Source organism: Colias croceus, chromosome 3, assembly GCF_905220415.1.
Source record: "Colias croceus chromosome 3, ilColCroc2.1".
NCBI classification, from domain to species: domain Eukaryota; kingdom Metazoa; phylum Arthropoda; class Insecta; order Lepidoptera; family Pieridae; genus Colias; species Colias croceus.
In genome coordinates, this window is record NC_059539.1 from 8,586,183 (window position 1) to 8,602,921 (window position 16,739).

A 16,739-nucleotide genomic window follows, 5' to 3' on the forward strand; every position below is an offset into this window, starting at 1 on the left:
AACTTTTATTTTGTTTTTCTGGTGTAGGAGTGACGACGGTTGTTTTGACTGATAGTGACGTTTGCGTGTAAACATCCAGTCTTAGCTGGGAACTATAAATAAATAAGATTCCAACAAGACAAACTAGTGGCAAATTAAGCTGAGGTTCGCTTAGTAAAGCTGCTAAAACAGTGCTTTTTTTGTAATAAGATTAAGAAAAATTAAAAAAAAAATGAATATTCAGAACCAGCTTCATTATAAAAGACCCTTCGAGACCAAAATATGTAGTTATTCTCACTTGAACATGCTTTATATTATTAAAATAATATTTAAAACTTCATTTTAATTTCATAAAGTACCTACCTACTCTAAAAAATCTTTTAATGTATCAGTCCGGTGCAATGGCTTTATCCTTCAGACAAATACATACATCAATTTCAATTATTATAATTAATTTACCTAAAATATTGAGAAAAAAGCGTTTAGATATCTTATCAAAGATGCCTCCAAACTAATATTATACAAAACATAAAACACATTACAAAGCCGTGTAAACGAAGCTCTATTTCATACTCTTATCGCCATCTATCGGGATATATCCACACTAAAAAGCATCACACACATTAAAATCTCTGTATTACGTGTCTCTTATTTTATTAATATCACCTGTTGTGGTTCAATTTTTATATTGAATCTAGCCAATAAATAACCCTCCTTATTTCAATATCACCTAGAGCAACTGACTGTTTGTTTAGACGACAAAATGTTAAATTGGTTGCTTTCAATAAGCGGGTTCGTCGAAAATATGTTCCAATCGAAATTGAAACAAACAAAAATTTGTCCTAACTTAAACATGCTAAAGGCTAAAGTGGCGTAACGTTTTTTGTACATTTTAATAGTAGAGACGTATGGTATAGTTGGGTCGTTCATCGGCGAGGTGCCCCGCTGCGTAGGACCCCTAAAAACACACAGACCGCGGGGCGCCGAGCTCTAACCGCACCTTTTACTAATAACACGGTCTTTCCCTATGTCATGCCTTATTTCATCTGAACGTCTCTCGTTTTTTCTGAGTGTTCGTTTTTTAAACAATAACAATAAAACGAGTCTCTGATGATAGTAATCCCTCATCCTCATTGTCTTTTGGCAGTTTCTCGGAATAAAATATGTTATGCTCTTGAGACGTGATATCTGAACGTCATATTATAAATGGCATCATTTAAAATATTTTAATACCCTGTACATCAGGGCGATATTAATTTGGTACGGTCGAGTTGAGCGGGCCGGGTGCCACCGGAATGTTAAATGACGGATTACCGCCGCCCAGATCGACAGATAACCGCATCAGATCGCGCTGATTCCTTCCTTGCCCAGCGGTCGAATAACTATAAAGTATCCTGATTAATTATGATTTTTAAAACCCTATAATTTATAGTAAGAATCGATGAGGAACTATCTATAAGTATTTAAATATTAGTTCGATCGACTAATTGAATAGTATACTAACTTATAGTAAGGTAAGTATATGGGTTCGGTACTAGTGGAGATTGTTTAAATACTGGGAGCTTATATAGGTATACAGATGCAGTTGGAATCTAAAATATCGAGAAAACAAAAAACAAGGTGTTCAGCGAAGAAAAAAAAATGTTATCTATAGTACGAGTATATTTATGTATTATCTGTGTCTTTAACAATACTTTGTGGTAACCATAGAAACCCAATCTAATTTTATAATATTTTGCTTAGTAATAGTAACGATCAAACAAGGTTATAGAAAGCGTGTATCAGGTGTACAACAATTCTTCAAATAAGAAATCAAAACAATACGGTTAAATATGGTGAGAATTACAGTTGAAATGGTACGAAAAAAAGCTGAACACCATGATTGCCTTTTAGCCCCCTTAGAGGAAATTGCTTTACATCAAGAAAACATCGAGAGAATTGAATTCATTCAAGACTGGTGCCCAAAACTCAAAATACTTTTAATGCAAAGTAATCTCATCGCAAAAATTGAGAATCTTAACAAACTGAAACACCTTACCTACCTAAATTTGGCTCTTAATAACATAGAAGTGATTGAAAATCTACAACGATGTGAATCTTTGCAAAAGTTAGACTTAACTTTGAATTTTATCGGTGACATTATCAGTGTTGAATCCCTTTCAGGAAATTATAATTTAGAAAACTTATATTTAACAGGGAACCCCTGCACTGATTATGAAAACTACAGAGTCTTTGTTATCGGTACTCTACCCCAGCTCCGTTATTTGGACGGAAACGAAATCGAAAGATCTGATAGAATTACTGCATTACAAAACCTACCAGTTATACGATCAGATATCCTATTTGAACAGGAGAATTATAAGCATCAAAGGAAGGCTCAAAAAACAAGACTAGAACGAGATATACAAAGTAAATGGGAAAACGAATACAAAGATATGGATCCAGATGAAAGAAATAAAAAATTCTGGGCTGAGAAATGTGAACATGCACCTGAAGTCCGTTACGAAATTGAACGCATGAGGAAATTGAAGTTGAAATCATACGAACCAGAAAAGAAGACAGAAGAGAAACGTGTGTACAAATTTTTCGCCGCTGACGGACGTCCCTTCAATATTAATCAAGCAAAAATTGATTTCAAATTCAGTGATTCAGAACCAGATAAATATGTGCTGGATTTAGCTATTTACAAGCACCTCGATACAAGTCTCCTCGATATAGATATCCAGCCAAATTACGTAAGAGTAACCATAAGAGATAAAATATTTCAATTATATATTCCCGAAGAAGTAGATATTTCAAAATCAACAGCCCAGAGATCACAAATTACTGGTCACTTGGTTGTTACAATGCCCAAAGTTAATGTAATAGTCTCCAAGCAAAAGTTATCTAAAAGTAAACCCATAGAAGATTCCCAACTTATCCATGAACATAAATTGAAAGACTGTGTGATGCAGACAGAGCAAACTAAACGTGAATTCTTAGAAATAGGACCGGCAGATAATGTTTTGGACTTTACAAAAATGATTGAGTCCAAGGTAACGCGCAGTTATATGAATTCAAGAATGAATTTAGGCGAGAAAGAACCCTCACCAGACTTTATTGATAACCCCGAAGTGCCTGATCTTATATAACAATGATAGCGTATTTTTAATAAGTCATGATTAAAACACATGTATTGTCAATATTGCAAATTTTTATTATTGCATTACCTATAAATTAAGTTAAAGCTGACATTGAATATTTTTACATAAATTATTTTCATAAGGATTTGACATTAATAGGTATAAAATAAATAATATTAACATTAAAATTTAAATTAATGAACACTAACTAGTACTACCTATTAAAAAAACAACGTTATGACGTGTCAACAGTTGTATTGTACTAGACACAAAATCATCTAGGTAAGAATAGGTACGTAAATATCTTTACTGACTACAACACTTTTCAATATTATCAATAACAAAATTAAACATAATATATTTAATTATAATAATATATGTGAAACAATACATTTTTTGTAATACTTATTAGGTCATTAAGTAGTCGAGCGTTAGTTTAATACGAGTATTAGGGCGCCTGTTGTAATATTACGAATATTCCATAACAATAAGAGCCTTTACAAAAGTCGTAGGCGCTATAAAAGTAAACTTTACTGTAACGCAGACAATAATAATAATATGAAATTGGTACATTTTATACCGGTAAAACACTATAAAATACATTGAGTTGTTTTTTTTTTTTGACCGAATGATTTTTAATCATTCGTTACATAACATACATATTTTATAAGTTAGACCAGAATAACATCACTTAAAAATATTCGCCTACTGCATGAAAATAATATATTATGCATTTCTAAGGTCCTTTTACATCTTCACTTTGCTATCTATTTGGTACAATGTCTATATTAATAGAATTTCAGTAATTTTCTGGTAATGCTACATTGAAAGACAGAAAACCGTCAACATCACGCATTTCCTTACAAGTAAATTTGGCAGATATTTGATGCCGGCCCGCCCATGGAGGCGTGAGTTTAAATTGTGCTGTTGCGAATTCACCTGGAGGTACGTTCTGAAAATAAAATAATAATGTCAGATTCATAATATAATTCCTACTTAATCCTACATAAAAAAAATATTAAAAAAACGTCTTGATGTATTTTAGATTTCACATATTTACTGTCTTATACTGTGTTACTATTACTGATTTTATGAGTTTTTCCAAAAGCCTTTTTAAAATGAGCTTTTCTGTATTAAAAACACACCTAAGATCCTACGTATCAATTTAACATAGGGTGGAGTCTCCTATTATCGGCCTGCTCCTAATATCGGCCTTTTCGAGAAAATGGAATATAACTATAAATATCGATCTTATATCATAAAATTTTTTATGCAAAAAGAGACTCTATATACATAAGCAAAACCTCCCAAATTTCGGTGTGGGTACCTTAACTGTTGAAGATTCAGTTGGCCATAGAGCACGCGCAGGTACGAATATGCGTAGTTTGGCGGCATTGCGGAGTCAAATCCCTGAGTCGACGCTTTACGTGGATAAGTATTTTAATGGAATTAAACAAACCTATAGTATTTAAATTTATATATTCTTAAAGAAAAACAGTCAAATTATCGATAAAATAGTGTGTTTTTACATTTATTTGTCTTTTTAATGAAATAATTGCGGGGCCGAGATTAGGGATCTGTATTTATTGATAAATCTCAACATCGGCCGGGTGGTCGATATTGGGGTAATGTATGAAAACTTTAAATAACATGTTTAGCTATTTTATATGTTAGCAGTGATATTAATAAGGTTAGAAATGAAACAGCAGCTCCGTTTGATCACTAGATCCTAAAGTCGGCCGCCTAAAAAGATTTTTATTAGCTGCGGCCGATATAGAGAGAATCGATGCGTAATAACGGCCACCTTAGTAAAACCTTTTCTACTACCGTACCGTCGGACTTTACAATAAACAGGGCTAGTGATACAAGATGTATTTTAATTTTTGATAATCATGCCGGCATTGTGCCGGCAGTGAATGCCGTCAAAAATCAAAGTATGAGCATCAGAGACGCAATTCGACAATACAACATTCCGACGACCACTTTACAAGGTAGACTTCATGGAAGAATAGACACAGATTGCACAGTTGGTAGAGATACCGTCGAAGAAGATGAAATTGTTCAATGGATGATACGGATGGCTATTTGTGGTTTTCCTAGATCACGTAGCAATGTGATAAATAGCGTTAAAAATATGATAAAATAAGATAAAAGATCCAATCCGTTTAAAATGGACAACCAAAGAAAAAGTGGTATTCCTTGTTTTTAAAAAGACACTCAATTCTTAATGAAAGGGCTCCAGAAGCTATTACTCTGGCCAGGGCTGTAGTTACAGAAGAAAGTGGTTTAATGACTTACAAGAACATATAAAAATTAAAATCAATCGGGCACGGAAGACATAATTATTACAAGATCCACGGAGAATATTAAATAGGGATAAGACGAGCTTTAGTAATTGTCCGAAGACAGGTGAAGTAATAGAGCCTAAGGTATGGAAGAAAATTTATGAAGTTGCTAAGGGTAGTGAAAAAATAACAATAACTGTTTTGCTAGTCATATCTACAGCAGGAGAATCTTTGCCTCCGATGGATGATTTCCCTATATCCATAGACCACTAAAGTAATCGTTTATAGCACCATCCTGGTTTCTCAGTTTATCAAATATTGGTGGATGAGAAGTGTATGTAGTATTCTATGAATATGTTGCAAATGGCTATAATGATTGGGTGATTTCTGATAACATTTCAAAGCCAATTCTTTTTCTAGTTGATGGACACAAGTCTCATTTAACCCCGTATCTTTATTAATTGTCTTAAGAATACTGAATTAGTTACATTACTTTTAATTTTTAAGACAATGTAACGAAAATACCAATCATGATAGGTGAGTTAAAAAAATGATTTGTATCTTAATTGATAATAAAAAATGTTACAAGTTTTACGTTTTATTGATCTAACTTCACCTTAGAAAAGATATGCCGATATTAGGGCCAAAGACGGCAGATATTAGGGTGTTATCTTGCTATTAGTGGCCGATATTGAGGGAAATCGGCATACTCGAAATAAAAATTCTATATTAAATAAAGTAACAATGGATTCGTAATTTTGAAAATGTAGTAATGGAGTTTCAATATCTATCTACCTAAATAAGGCACTGTAAGAAAGAAAAAGCTATCAATGTAAAAATTACATCCAGTCAAAGTTCAAAAAAAGTTGACATGGCCGATAATTGGTGCCACCACCCTAATTATATTATGTATATGTGACCTTACCTCACTGAGCTTAATTTTAAGCTGTTCTTCAAGTCCTGGCCCCTGAATCATGAATTTTCCATTCTTTAAAGGTATAGGCAGAGGATTTTCTACTTTAATATTAACTGTAAATTCCTGTTTTGATACGGGTTTACCATCGATAGACATTTTTATATCGGGATTCCGAACTCGGAAGTCATCTTGTGCAAAGTAATCGAAGTTCCTATCGACAATTGTGGCTAAACATGCTATGTTGAACGACGCCTGGAAAAATATTAGTTAATTAAAAAAAAAATTAGCTTAAATATTTATCGTATTTATCTTGTAAGTACATTGTTAACTGAACTGTGATGACCGTCATTTTTTAAGCTGTTGAATAATAATTAGCCTTGATAAAAGTTTTGATTTCCTGATTTTCTGATTTACCTGATCGACTAATCTTTGGTAATAGTCATCGAACGTAACCAGCATGTTTATTTTTTCCTTTGCCTCAGGTTTGATTACTATATCAAACTCGTCTCTCTTGACTGATTCCCCGGTTTTACCCCTATAGGTGACGGTGTCCACTCGAAGTACGCCCTTTACGTTGTGTTCGTTAGTAGTTGAACGGTTCTTTATGTGTAAAACCTGAAAAATATTAAGTCATACATTACTGTACTTACTACTTCCATTTATTTATTTTAACATTTGGATATGAATTAGTATACCGTACAGGTAAATATATACAATATTTTCAATTCTGTTACATATAAATTTAACATTTTAATAATACTTACGACTGAAAAGTCTTGTCCAATTTTGATATCATCTCTGAGTTCAAATTCGAAATAGACGTCGTTAAATACATCATTCAAATAATATCTCGCAAAAATACTTCCAGATTTCCGTAAAGCTTTCTCCATGGTTAAACGCTCCTCCTTCGTTCTTTCAGGGTATTTATAAGAGTCTGTTATATCCTAGAATATAATGAAGATACGTGAATATTAGCATCAAATAGTCTAGTCTAAGATCCGAACATAAGTCGACCTGCAACGGCGTGATAATAGAATGAGACCAATTTTATAATAAATTTAGTATATTATAAAATGTATTAAAAATGGGTTGACTGGGAAAATCCTGGACAGAAAAACCTGGTCTCATTCTATTATCACGCCGTTGCAGGTCGACTTATGTTCGGATCTTAGACCATTCCCTATTTCAGAATCATGATGGTATTAAAATACAGCTCCTTTTACAAATTACGAGCAAAGTTAGAGATTGAAGTTTTTGCTTGCTACTATTAATCTATATTATTTAAATCGTAAAATAGGCCTTTTTTTACCTCTCTTTCCATTTTTCCAATAGCTTTAGTACAGATCTGTTGACCTATATAAGTGGTATCACGATCCATAAACTTCAACGGTTGAATTTCGCCTGAAAATTTCCATAACACCTGGAACGAATAAAATTATTTGAATATTTTCCACTTGTGTCAATGAGTACTCATCCTACGAAACATTAACCTGATATTTAATTGTCCTGTCCATTATAATATTAATGGTATCATTATGACGGACGAAATAGCATGTGTGTTGTTAAGTTAATAAATAATTAATTAACATTCAACGGGCTTGTCACAACAGAGTCAAGGAACAAAACATACCTGATCTGCATTAACTTCTGCAAACACGTATCCAGTGTCATACGGTTTTGCTAGTTCCCCATCGCGTACAGCCCTGAGAGACGCTGGGCCACATTGGTAGATCTTTTCGGATAGCTCCTGTGGCGTCGAGTCTATTGCTTGCCATCCACCATATTCTGGACCTAGGTCCGGCCGTTCCATCCATACCTGAAATTAAAACATTCTTTATACTTAATCATCATCATCATCATCATCATCATCAGCCCATATACGTTCCCACTGCTGGGACACGGGCCTCCTATGAGGGTACAGGCCATAATCCACCACGCTGGCCAAGTGCGGGTTTGGCGGATGACACATGTCGTCGAACTTTTTTAATTCTTCGACATGTCGGTTTCCTCACGATGTTTTCCTTCACCGTTCGAGCAGTGGTGATGTTACAACATGCGCAGATAAATTGAAAAATCAAATATACTTAATACCACCTGATAATTATTTATGATGATATGCGATGCATGAAAATCTTTGGCACACTATACTGTATAAATGGATTGGAAGAATTTTATTAGTTGGAATGATACAGAAATAAAATAAAAAACAGTCTTTTATTTTTTTGTATTTTTGATAATTTATAAACGTGTAAACATGTACTCGTAGGTAACAAAGATGTTAACGGGCTTATGAAAACAAAGAAATCCACGGACGATATCATTAACTTTTTAGTGTCCCATAAAAAGTGTCTAGTTTTATTGTCATTGCGCAAATTTTAAGCTCTATCATCACACCAGAATAACTCACCTCATTCCAAACGTGGTAGTTCCATATGGAATCATTGGTATATTCATTCAAAGTGTTTCCATCTTCGTCCTTGATGACATCGATTGTTAAGCTGCCCTCGCTGTCATGAGCGGCGTTGAAGGCAGACACTGGTCTGCAGGGTATTCCTAAAGCTCTGCAAACTAAAAGCAATGGATATTTGGATATTGAGTTGTAGGACATTTAACATAGAATTAATAGTAGTTCAAGGCATGTTTTCATCCATCACAATATTAACGATATGCATATTTAACTTGAATAATATTTATATTCGCATTACATAACAACGGTTGTTTTTGATGTATGTAAGATTGTATTATTAGAAACATGACTCAACGTACTAAAAAAGCAAAACGTGCATATCCTAGAACTAGATTATTTGTATGATAGAGTGTAAACTTTACACCACTTTATAGTATGGCTTACAGCAACTACTGTGACTAATATCAAACATTTTAAATGTTTTTGAACACTATGTAATAGGGCTTTACTTGTTTCAATGAACATTTTCAACTACGTATTTGTAGGTCTCTAAGATTTATATATCGAACATCCGGTTTGAGACAAAAAAAAATATTACATTAGGCTAGTCGGTCGTTTCAACTCATACTCCTACAAAATTGATCTTGGACGCTACTCAACTCTAAAAAGACGTAACAATACAATTCACTAATGTAGATGCTTACTGGTTGTCAGAACTCCCGCGTAAACCCAGCATTGCGCGTACTTCACGGACTTTTTCTTCTCATAATATTTTTGGATTATACGTGATGAGCCGACCCAATCTAGGGGGTGTGTACCACCGCTATAGTCACTTAGTTCCTTGGCCCAGTTACCAGCCAATACTCCATTATCGTCTTGTTCATTGATTGCAGCTGACAGAGCTCGCGCTGTTATTATGGGATCGCTTCTTGCGCGGCCTTTGAGCTAAAAATGTAACATATAGATCATGGTTTTACTTATAATTCAACATAATAATTGACTAACTAAATAAAATGTTATACGTACTTATAAAGTTTTAGTTTTTAGTTCGCTCCGGGAATCGAACCATGAAATATCGGTTCTACGTTAGACGTTACGCACTGCTCCAGGGAGACAATCTCATAATTCCTAATTTAAATGATTGTGATAATGGTTGAATGATTGCGGCCGCCCGCGATGACATTTGATCTTAGATAAACTACAGTTCGTTTACATTGGATACATTCTAAGAAAAATATATGTAATCGTACCTACCTGACTAACGTTTCTGACTATGTATAAAGCACATTCCAATACGTCCTTTTCGTACTGTGCGTACTTCCAGGGAGAGGGCTTCACGCGATTATAAACACCACGGAACATGAGACCACTTTCTTCTTCTACGTATTCTTCACGATGACTTTTACCTGTGAGAAAACAAACATTTGAATACCGACCATTAAAACGACCATAAAGCTTTGATTCGGATCAAATTCCTGATACTTTACCTGGCATGTACACAGTATCATTTAAGCACCACGGATTAAATAAAGTGTAGATCGGCAGTGGGTGTGTATAGCTCAAGGATCTGGTTCCGTTCAACTTAGTGTCAATATCGAGTCGCCAAGCGGCAACAATGCAGTTAGGCGATGGTGTCACGGCCACGATCAAGTGGGAATCCATTTGACCTTCATACACGGCATTCCAAGGCCCAAATGATTCAGTTCCCTTTTCCAACAATGGAACAGCCACTGATGTATCATCGGACGGCCCACGCTTCTCGACATCTATAACAAATGCATTCAATGAATAATCTTTAAATAAATATTAATACTTGTACCGGCTCCAATACAAACGGAAAGCTCAATTACCTGACACGTAAAATATCAACGATATAGCATCTCTCTGGGCATCGTATGGTCTGTTGAAGAGAATATCGAGTTTAAAGGCTTGACCTCGTCTGACAACAAGACACTTGTCGACATCTCTCGTCATGAGGTTAAATTTACTCGTATGATGATTCTCGCCATTTGTTTCAATGCAAAAGTCGATTCCTTGCACTGCGAGGACACCATGTCTCGTCCCGTCGATGACATCTGAAATTATAACAGAATATGCAAATTAATCGACCTGCATTGTTTATTTATACCTACGCGGTTAATGATTGCGTATTATAGTTAAGTGATCTCTTACTTAAAAATTAAAATATAATAAATTGTGCTTACTAATAATAATCTTACTATGTATTTTAATATTTGACTGGTATAAATATTTCTCATTCCAACTAGTCTATACAATTTGATTTCAATCAAACATATCCTAGGTATAAACTCATTCATTAGCATCACTTAACAGGATTCGTCATCGATAAAATTTTCATAGCTTATTTTGGCGGCTAGCCAAGTGATTTAACTGGCAGAATAAGAAAACCTCATAAACAATAGCTATTTTTAAAGTCCTCATAGTCTACGTAAAGCTTTTAATTAGGGTTAAATTGGCAAATATTATTTTCATGGCCTAATTGCGTACCTGGCTGAAACGGAACTATGGTGTACTTGCGTTTGTTTCCAAAATAATACCTCCACAAGTTCTTAATGTACTCCATAGCAAAAGATCTTATCTACTTAAACGCATGCTGTTATAAATCACAAGTGAATACGAATCACTCAAATATTGCGGCCCCGGCTTATTTCGTAAGTTTGCAGTACACAGTAGCGAGCTAATTGTTAAAGCAAACGTGCTATTCCTTGAGAATACCGTCATGGACTGTGGAAGCCGGCATAAAACTCTATCTATAATAGTCCTACAGCATTCAACTGGGTAGATGATGTCATAAAGCAAAGAACGAGAAAAGTTAAGATAGGTAATACATTTGCAATGACGGATTCAAAGAGCCTTGGTCATATACACTATAGACTTCCTTTGAAAAATACCCAAATTCGTAATTCTTCACAGCATCCATTGTGACTAGAGTAAATAAAGGCGTCCGGCACACATTTGGGTCATATTTTTCTTGGAATGATGATATTTTCTACCGATTCATTTTCAACTGTCAAGAAATACTATTAAATGTGTAAATCATTAGACCCTATATTATTTATGACTCGCTACTACAATCATTTGACAATGAGATCACCGAGAAGTGAGACCCAATAATGTATTCTGTCACGGTTGAACTTTACTCTGAAATGTCCTAGTAGGTGATAATTAATTACACGTTTTGACCTTAACAGGGATGCTGATTGGTAAATTGATTTAAATTGTTCTATTACACTGTGTCCCAGTAGGTACTATCATTTTTGCTAGTAGTAACAACGAAACACAACCCCATATTAATGTAAATTTATAAATAAGTACCTACTTTTGTAGATTTCAAAACACTTAAAACGAAAACTTACATACATGAGTGTATCAATTAAAACTTTGAAATGGTAAGCCATTTAGGAAAAGTTCAATAACAAACAAAACATACAGAAGAATAATAATTATTCTATAAACTTAATATAGAAAATAATGATTAGCGACAGCCATGACATCGATTAATTAATACATTTCCAAGACTCGTGTTGTAATGTTACTAATATGGTAATAATTGCTAGTGTAGGTGAACAGATCTATATGCCATATCTAAAAGATCTAACCTGAGACTCTACTTAGTAGAGCGTAGGTTTCAACATTTTACATAAAATGACGACAATAAAGATTTATTATGATCAGATAATTTGTTCAATAGTCATCATTGCATTGTTTATAATGTGTGTAATAACTTGAGCATTTTCTCATGCAATCAATTATCGTCTAATACACAAACGCTTGACATAATAATTTATATGTTAATAAAAAGTACAGATGTATGAAGAGTCGTTCATGCAAACTAAATAAAAAAACGTTTTATTGGCGAATCAAGCATTAGATCTGATTAGAGCATTAGATTTGATACATATATCAATTATAATATACCTACTGGCTGCTACTACTTGTGATATTTTATTAAGTAGGTAATGTCTAGTACCTACCACACTACACGATAAGAAATTTAAAATATGGCAGTTTTCTTGAATTCATGAATAGACATTCGACATAGAAATTAATTTTCTAATGATCACACTTATGACGAAGTTCTTTATAAAAAAATATTTAAAAACAATTAAAACGTTAAAAGTTCGTTGTCAAATACCATAATATACCTACTGTGACTCTACACTCTACAGCTTCGAGACCCATGAATGTTGCTTCAGATAATTAAGTTAATAGAGATTTAAATGTTTCTATTTAGATATAATCTATGACTTAAACTTATCCTTCCTCTCATGCAGCTTAGATTTATCAATTGCTGATGAGCTTGCCTAGCAGAGATTAATTTAAATCGATAAGCCCCATTATGCTGTACCTAGGTACCTACACATACCTGTACCTAGGCTGTACATATGAGGTATTTTTAATGATTTTGCTGTTTAACTTTATTTCATTTATTTTTAGCTGTATTACTAGTAAAATAAAATATCACATAAACGAAATAAATTATAGTAGAGTAGAGTAGAATTCTAGCCTCATCCTATCCCTCATAAATTAGTACAAAATGGGGTCAATACGGGTCATGCCATCATTACGAAAGTACCGTAGGAGGTATAGCCATAATGTATATGTTCCTTACAAAGTTATGTATGTATTTGACTAGATCACAAATGCCATAGGTTTTGCTTTATCCATTCATCGTAGGCCGACGTATGCGCAAGTTTACCTTGAACGGCATGCGCTGGCCGTCTACGCGTCTTATTTGTCAACTAACTCTAGAATGGACTTAGTTTTTTAAGAAAACTTGTTACATAAATACGAAAATATTAAAAGAGCTATTTTTAGGTATGACTTCAAAAATCCGAAGCTTTGGTATCGCTTATAAACCACTTTATTAACTCATGAAACGGTGGCCCAGATTGGGACTCTATTTATATGTAGAGTAATAAGTAGGTAGGTACATTGTATTGATTGGAATTCGATCGACTTTTCTTATCAATGAAATAGACCAAAATATTACGTACTAGATTCATATGTGACTGGCAAGAAATGTTTAATGTTTAGTCGTAAGTATAGTCCGTAGTCGTATTACCAGCAGCTTTAACTTAACTAGTGCCTAAAGGTAACGTCTTAAAATATTGATCCAGGTTACAATCTCAATGAAATTTTCACTCCGGACACGAGTTTTTGGTCAATTATTGCCAACTGCCAATTATTGCCAACAAAGCCAAGATATTGTATAGGTACATTAAGTTTTGCATTTAAACAAATAGACCCTATGTACCTACATATTAAAAATTGTTTTTCACTTTATCCGGTGCTAATGTCAAAGCATTATCCAATAAAAACAAAAACACCGTGACCAATTTTAAATAAAAATAAATACGAATAATTTAAACAGCTGATTAATTGATATGAGATCATAGCCGATATTATTAAACTCATGTTCAAAGTACATATACATATAAATTACCGTAATAGTTATGGCGAATACCTACCAATATAAATATTGTGTGAATATCAACTGATCGAAAAAATCCCTGCAGAACATTCCCTGAGTAACTAACAATTACTACTTACTTATTTATCATATGTTTGTTTATATATTACCACATTATTCGCATACAAATATTGTAGCTGACCATACCTACTTTCGAAACAGATAACCTATTAATATCATAATTATCTCAATTATCTCTAGATACCTTCTCATTGTTTATTCAATAAGGAGTAAAATCTATGAACCAAAACATTAAAATTGAATTAAGTATTTTGACAAAAAAAAATCACAAAGTAAAATCACTACTTCTACCAATTTTACTGAGCCATAAATCTTTAAAATAAACGACAATAGTGATGAGGAATGTTAAAAAGTTCCCATAAAACATCAAATGTTACGAAATGATTTTTGTTCTTCAAAAGATTCAGTTATGTTTCTGACTAATTTGTGTCCGTCCATCATGCATATTATTTATACACTACTGAAGAGCCTACACTAACAACACAAGAAATAACTTAAGAATCTGTATTAAATATTAATTTGTAATAACTACCTAGCTCTACGCTAGCCTTGCATAACAAACAATTTAAAACTAATAGTTAGGTACCTACCTAGATTGTTTCCTTAAAACCTGTCGTATCAAGGCGTTTATGGAAATATTACTTAGTTATAATCTATTAATAAATGAATTAAATCTACTTTATGTTCTTAAAAATAAAAAAATAAAAAGTTTATAGAGAGTATTTTCTAAAAGTTTGTATGTTCTATGCCAATTATTAAATAGTAACTATGGGTATGTTTAAGAAACCTTGACCTACCATTTGTAGTCTCCAGGTCCAGCCTAGGTGGTCGCGGTAATTCCTTTAGATCGTAAGAATCCACACTTCCTCTGTGACAGCATCTACAACTCCAGCTCCAACACCGACGCATTTTATTTTGCACTGCTTGTCTCTTACTAACACTTAAATGTCTTAAATAACTTATCGATAATCTTGATAAATGCTCCACATTAACGAATTGTGATCCAAACACCACAGACGTTTGAACAGTGCGCCACAATGTAAACAGACTGCTCCAGAATTAGAAGTTCTTCGTTCCAATAAACAAAAACGCGAACCACTTATGTTCCGATATTAAAAAATCAATTAAATTATTTTCGGTTGAAGCACGTCGGCGCGTGCGTTTCTTACTGTGAACACAGTTCATCTGCGTTTGTTAATAAAAGCTGATACCTTTAACCCTATGAACAAGTAACATCTTATCAGTGCTGAATTGGGATGCCCGAGAAACCACATTCATGGCAAATTGAATCACTCAGAAAGTATTACTCAATATTATTATGCAGAATCAATTTTACTCACTAACCTTGTTTTACGTAATTTTGTGAAAATGTGACTAATTAAGGATGAATTTTAATATTTATTCATGTGTCCTTTTTTTTGCAGGGATAAAACCAATTGTAACAGCTTTTCTAATCAAACTACCTGAAGTCAATTTTCACCAATAAAAATAATTGATAGCGTAAAACACACATAGAGCCATATTTTAATATTTAAGTATAATATTGTAGAGTCAGATAATCACTATATTTTATACGCTCTATACTATATTTTATATTTTTTTATTATACGCTCTTGTATCACTCATCGTAAATTAGGTGACAAAGAAACAATGTTTGATAAGATGATATAACATACACACGATTATGTTAAATTTACTACAAGTGACGTCATCTTCGTCAATGGCAAATTGTCGCCCACGAAGGTCTCCATTCTTACATATTGACGTATTATATATTTTCCTCATAATTAGGAATGAAGATTCACAAGACTTTGATTGATTCGTAATTATACCTTTTCTACGAAATTAGTTTATGCGTTTATTCCCATTTTAGTTTCATTAATCCATACATAATTTACGTAAGTATTCAATCTCTACGTGAATTGATTTTGTTCAATTTATAGAGTTGACTCTAATGAGTGGGTACGCATTTCTAATTGATTTCTTTTTTAAATTTATCTTTGTGCTTCAGTTTAATATCTTCATAAATCAAAGTACCTATATGTAAATTTTTGGTCGTTCCGGAAACGAGTTACAACGTAACTAACACGTCTTTTTAAAGAATTTTTTGAAAATTAATCCATACTAATATTATAAATGCGAAAGTAACTCTGTCTGTCTGCCTGTTACTCAATCACGCCTAAACTATTAAACCAATTTTCATGAAATTTTGAATGGAGATATTTTAATACCCGAGAAAGGACATAGGCTACTTTTCATCCCGGGAAAATGACGCAATCCCGGAAATCCCACGGGAACGGAAACTATGCTGGTTTTTCTTTGACTGCGCGGGCGAAGCCGCGGGCAAAACCTAGTTTCATATAAAACATAGTTGGTAATGAAATTATCAAATTACTGAGTAATGAGAACTGACTGGCATAGGAGATATTTTCAACACTCAAGTCATAGGCGAGTACCTAAATTGGTAGCATTCAACTACAGCCAAAGCACGTTTTACAACAAAAGTTTCTAAAGA

General features: G+C 33.5%; 2 protein-coding genes across 4 annotated transcripts; one reads left to right on the top strand and one right to left on the bottom strand.

The window, feature by feature from the left end:
* Positions 1-1,769: 1,769 nt before the first annotated feature.
* On the top strand, positions 1,770-3,170 carry LOC123690754 (protein tilB). The gene has a single exon (XM_045634857.1). It carries the CDS (start codon positions 1,812-1,814, stop codon positions 3,108-3,110), a length of 1,299 nt encoding a protein of 432 aa, XP_045490813.1. The 5' UTR covers positions 1,770-1,811; the 3' UTR covers positions 3,111-3,170.
* A 43-nt stretch (positions 3,171-3,213) lies between these two features.
* Positions 3,214-15,412, bottom strand: LOC123690746 (annulin). 3 transcript variants are annotated; one of them, XM_045634846.1, is made up of 12 exons: positions 15,022-15,412; positions 10,560-10,784; positions 10,197-10,475; positions 9,964-10,115; positions 9,414-9,654; positions 8,710-8,870; positions 7,933-8,118; positions 7,612-7,722; positions 7,067-7,246; positions 6,717-6,917; positions 6,312-6,554; positions 3,214-4,053 (listed from the first exon to the last, which is right to left on the bottom strand). In XM_045634846.1, exons 1-12 carry the CDS (start codon positions 15,131-15,133, stop codon positions 3,901-3,903), a joined length of 2,244 nt encoding a protein of 747 aa, XP_045490802.1. In that variant the 5' UTR covers positions 15,134-15,412; the 3' UTR covers positions 3,214-3,900. The 3 variants fall into 3 exon arrangements, with proteins under 3 accessions (XP_045490802.1, XP_045490803.1, XP_045490804.1); XM_045634847.1 differs by lacking the exon at positions 15,022-15,412 and adding an exon at positions 11,218-11,460; XM_045634848.1 differs by lacking the exon at positions 3,214-4,053 and adding an exon at positions 4,247-4,274 and having other exon boundaries at positions 6,286-6,554.
* Positions 15,413-16,739: the final 1,327 nt, after the last annotated feature.